We start from the raw sequence: 4,516 nt of genomic DNA, 5'->3' as shown, positions 1-4,516 counted from the left end.
ACTAGGTCATCAAATTCTGTTCGAACGAATGTTTTACCATGGCTGGTAAGTGGTTTAAGCAAATGTTTATCTACCACAAATGATTTAAAAATTTAGACGCAAATATCATATCTGTCCCGTACACGCCCAGATAATACCCTATCATAAAAGAGGGACGAAAGATACCAGAGGGACAGTCAAACTCAACGCGGCGGAACTAAACCATGACTTCAAATGTATTAAATGCAAAATATTTAAGTCATATAAAACGGGTTTCTCGTAATTCTAATGTTATCAAAATTATTGAACCAATGCATGCATATTTACAAAGCTAAGTCCTGTATGCAAATTTTATTTTTATTTATTACGAACCCATAACGTATTATCGACAAATAATATTTCATGCAATGATTGTTGATTGCACTCAAATCTTTGAAATTCGGGTTTGTTAACGAAGTTTACCAGATCGTGCCATTAATGAACAATCAACACATAGCATGTTGAGCACGTGTCATAGAAGTGATTTGATAGAGCCATGATATTTTTTTTATTATTATTCATACGTTCTTGTTTAACTTCTCCTTTCTAGTTGTTAAAATAACTTGTTGTATCAAGTGCATTCTTTAAGAATCAATTATTACGATCTACCTTGCAGTGCATGTTTGTTTACATTCTTCCATCACGTTTTTTTCATTCGCAATTGCGTTTGTGGTAAGCGAAGTTTTAACGAGATGTCTCGTACTTGAGGGTAATGCATAAGAGAAAATTTTGACAAACTAGTTTACAAGAAAAATATAATATAATAATTCAATAGCAGTAAACTTATGACAATTTTGATAATATAAAGATTTTTCTTTTACAATAAAGTACACGTATACTTGTTTTATCATGGTCACAGTAAAACTTAGCCTTTCAAGTATATAAAACATATTAATTTTGAATTTGAAATTTCATATGACTTCATTGTTACATCGTTTAAAGCTGAGTTCTATTGGGATTATACATTTTAAATTGTAAAAAAAAAAAGACGAAAAAAATCTCTTTGCTCTTTTAATGAAAAAACAATCATACTTTCTTATAACAATAACTTGCAAAAAAAACTGTTACTTATTCATCATTCAATATATTAGGACACGAGATTTATGTATAACCGTTTTTTGTTATCAATAAAATACACGTGTGCTAAATAAAACTAGAAACATAGAATTTATTTTACCCCAAACAACCGTAAAACTGCAAACAGTAGATAATTTTTAGACTCGACGATCTTTCTTTCTTTGCTTTAATGCAATTACGAATCTGTTGAATTCTTTTCATTATACATTTGTTATCAAGATGTTATTTTCTTATAAAAAAAAATAAAATTAAAATATCAAGATTTCATTGAATAAGTCTACAGCAAAACTGAGGCTTTAGTTCAAGTATCATCTTTTAACAACTAAAAAATTCACCATTATGTGTTATTACTATAGATTTCACAGAAAGCAACTGGTAAAAACTAGACTTTGCAAATGCTTGTTTGGTATCATATTATTATAATGAGTGGGTCTTCGACTGGTTTAAATAGTTCATCTACAGTGATGAACATATCGAATTTTACCTGCAAAATCGAAACGTACATCACCAGTGGCAGTTTTTGGTGAAGGACTAGAAGGAAGTGACATAGATTTATTGTCGGTTTAACACTTTATAAGTTTGTATATGTTTAAACAAAAGTTGTTCTGAATAATTAAGTACATTCTTAATGGATTCAGGCATATTATACTTTACTTCCTTTTAATTTCAGTTAACTCAACACCAGATATGTCTATTTGCCTGTATGATTACCTATGTCAGAATATTGTTGGATCAGAAGATTACGTTAGACTAATCAGATTGATTAACTCATCCAAAGACCGAATTTATAGCTACAAATCACCTACGATTATCACCAGTGGTAGTTTTGGTGAAGGACTAGAACTAAAACGGAGTGACTTAGATATAATGATTGTAACACATGAGGTAGAGGTAACTGACCAAACAATACTACATGATTATCATTCTGCTGAAAACTACTTTTTTTTAATCACTGACGATATTAAACCTGGATTTGCGTATTTACGTTTGATAAAAGGAAATGCGAAAAAGAAGTTGCTGTGCCGAAGTATTGAAGGACATTTATTTCTGCCAATTGCATTTTTTAAGCAACACCTTCTTAGTGAACATCATATGGTTGTTCATGGACCGTGCTTATCCGATGAAGACGGACTATTTGACTTTGCCTATTGTGTACACGCAAAATTATGGATAACTTCAGCTTCAGAATGGGTTACTAGATCAAATAATTCATGGCCAACTAATGAAGTAAAACAAAAGATTATCGATCATGGTGTCCTGTTTGTACCAATTGGCACAGGGGAAAATCAAAACGAGGAATTAAATGGCGTATATCCTTCTCTGTAGCTGAAAAATTTCTGATATATTCATTTACTCATACACAGTTGTTATGTTATGCTCTAATGAAAATTCTTTTGAAAGATGTTATAAGCGAATCTCCCGGATGTAAAGACTTACTTTGTTCATACTTTTTTAAAACTATCTTATTCTGGCTTTCTGAAGAATTGCCGACATCGATGTGGAAAAAAGACAATTTAATACCTTGTTTTATGAAATGTGTCAAGAGACTGATTTATTGTGTGGAACAATCGATGTGTCCACATTACTTTATTCCAGAAAACAACCTTTTTGAAAATAAGATTATTGGACATGGCAGGAGAAAATTGTTAGAAACATTGTATATTCTTATTGATTACGGATGGCAATGTATTTTTTTCTCGGCAAACATATCCATGGTGTCGTTGATTTGTACTGTACAGTTCAAGGTTGATTTGTTTTTGAATAACATTCAGAAGATAATTAAGTCAAAAGTAACCTTTCCTCGTGCAATGTGTCCAAATGTAAAATTAATCGATTTTGTAGGAAGTTTACAAATAGTATTCGCAAGTCAAACACAGAAATTAAGATCTCTTCTTTTACTCAATATGACTCAAACTGGTTTGATCGAAGCACAAATGGTTCTGTTATCCGGTTTACAAAGTAACCATAACATATATAAACGATATAAACAATGTCTCTGTAATCTACTCCTAAGTACTTACCATGATGCTGCGACTGGTTGGTTGATGTTGGTGTCATTATTCTACAAAAACAAACAATACAACAAAGCTCTTTGTGTTCTGTCATATTTACTCCAAAAAATTACTAGGGAAAAATTGTATTTTGGTGCAAATTTATCTCACATACATCGAGAACTATTCCGTTTCAAAACATTTAGGAAAAGAGGAATAATTCGAACACTAAGAATTCTATTTTTACCTTCAGTTATTTTTTACAAGAAAGATTACCTTATTCCAAACGAAATAAAAACGGGTGCTACTGATTTGAACCCTGCCATGATAACTCCAGTTATATATCTTCATTTCCTAACATTTTTGTGTCATTATCATCTGCACAATATCGGAAATTATCAGGAATCACTGAGTGACCTTCGTTTAACAATAGAATCAGTAATGATCATGTTGACAAATCTGTAGCCTACGACTGTCTTGGAGTAGCTTTTCAAATTTCAGGTGATATGGAATCAGCTAGAGAAGCTTTTTTAAGATCAATTAAACGTTTTTATGAGCCTTTACTGAATCGCTCATTTAAACGTCTGTATATGATGGATCTACTGTGACAAATAATCATTCCAGATGAATTAAAAACTAATGTTCATAATTTCGTTTACTGGCTACCACGTTCTTGTGTCATTATTATCAGCACAATGTCAGAAATTATCAGAACTGACTATGAGATTTTCGTTAAACAATAGAAGAAGATTATTTTATTCCGGAGAATAATACCAAAGCTGTAGCCTACGAGTATCTTAAATAATACAGATAATAAAGCTTGGATTATATCAATAGAACTGTATCTTGACCAAATATTGAATAACACTTCTAAACTGCAGTGAATGATGGATTTAGTTTGAAAACGTATTGTATCGTTTAGCAATTACACGATATCAGCGATAGCTTTTGCAGAACAACTTATTAATGCAAAGTATAAATCATTTAATTAGATTAAATATGACAAGCAAATATGTATTTCCTCAACAATGTGTAATCATAACGTTATTGTTTCTGCATCCTGTTTAAAAGTTATACAGGGTTAACTTAGAGCCTAAGAATATTTTTGAAATATCTGTATCTAAAAGATATAAAATATAAAAATGGCTTAATGAAAATGAAATTTATTATTTTCCTATAAACATTGAATCTGCACATCATATTTATAAATACAATGTACATGGTGTAATTTAAATAATAATGATAATAAGAAAAATAAATTGTTGTCTTGTTGATATTCGGGTCCATCACTTTTTATTTCAATCTAGCATTAGTTCTGACTTTATATAGCTTTGTAAAATTATCAATATTTTCCGTACATTGCAAATGAATTTAAGTCCAAGCCATGCTAACTTTCAGAAAGTGATAGTTACAGTGTCACAAATGAGACT

At 30.7% G+C, this 4,516-nt stretch overlaps 1 protein-coding gene across 1 annotated transcript; it reads left to right on the top strand.

Annotated features, from left to right (window-relative positions):
• Nucleotides 1–1,771: 1,771 nt before the first annotated feature.
• On the top strand, nucleotides 1,772–4,172 carry LOC127721014 (uncharacterized). The gene has a single exon (XM_052227722.1). It carries the CDS (start codon nucleotides 2,478–2,480, stop codon nucleotides 3,549–3,551), a length of 1,074 nt encoding a protein of 357 aa, XP_052083682.1. The 5' UTR covers nucleotides 1,772–2,477; the 3' UTR covers nucleotides 3,552–4,172.
• Nucleotides 4,173–4,516: the final 344 nt, after the last annotated feature.

This window comes from Mytilus californianus, unplaced genomic scaffold (genome assembly GCF_021869535.1).
Source record: "Mytilus californianus isolate M0D057914Y unplaced genomic scaffold, xbMytCali1.0.p SCAF_11, whole genome shotgun sequence".
NCBI lineage: Eukaryota > Metazoa > Mollusca > Bivalvia > Mytilida > Mytilidae > Mytilus > Mytilus californianus.
This window is presented reverse-complemented; position numbering and strand designations above follow the sequence as displayed.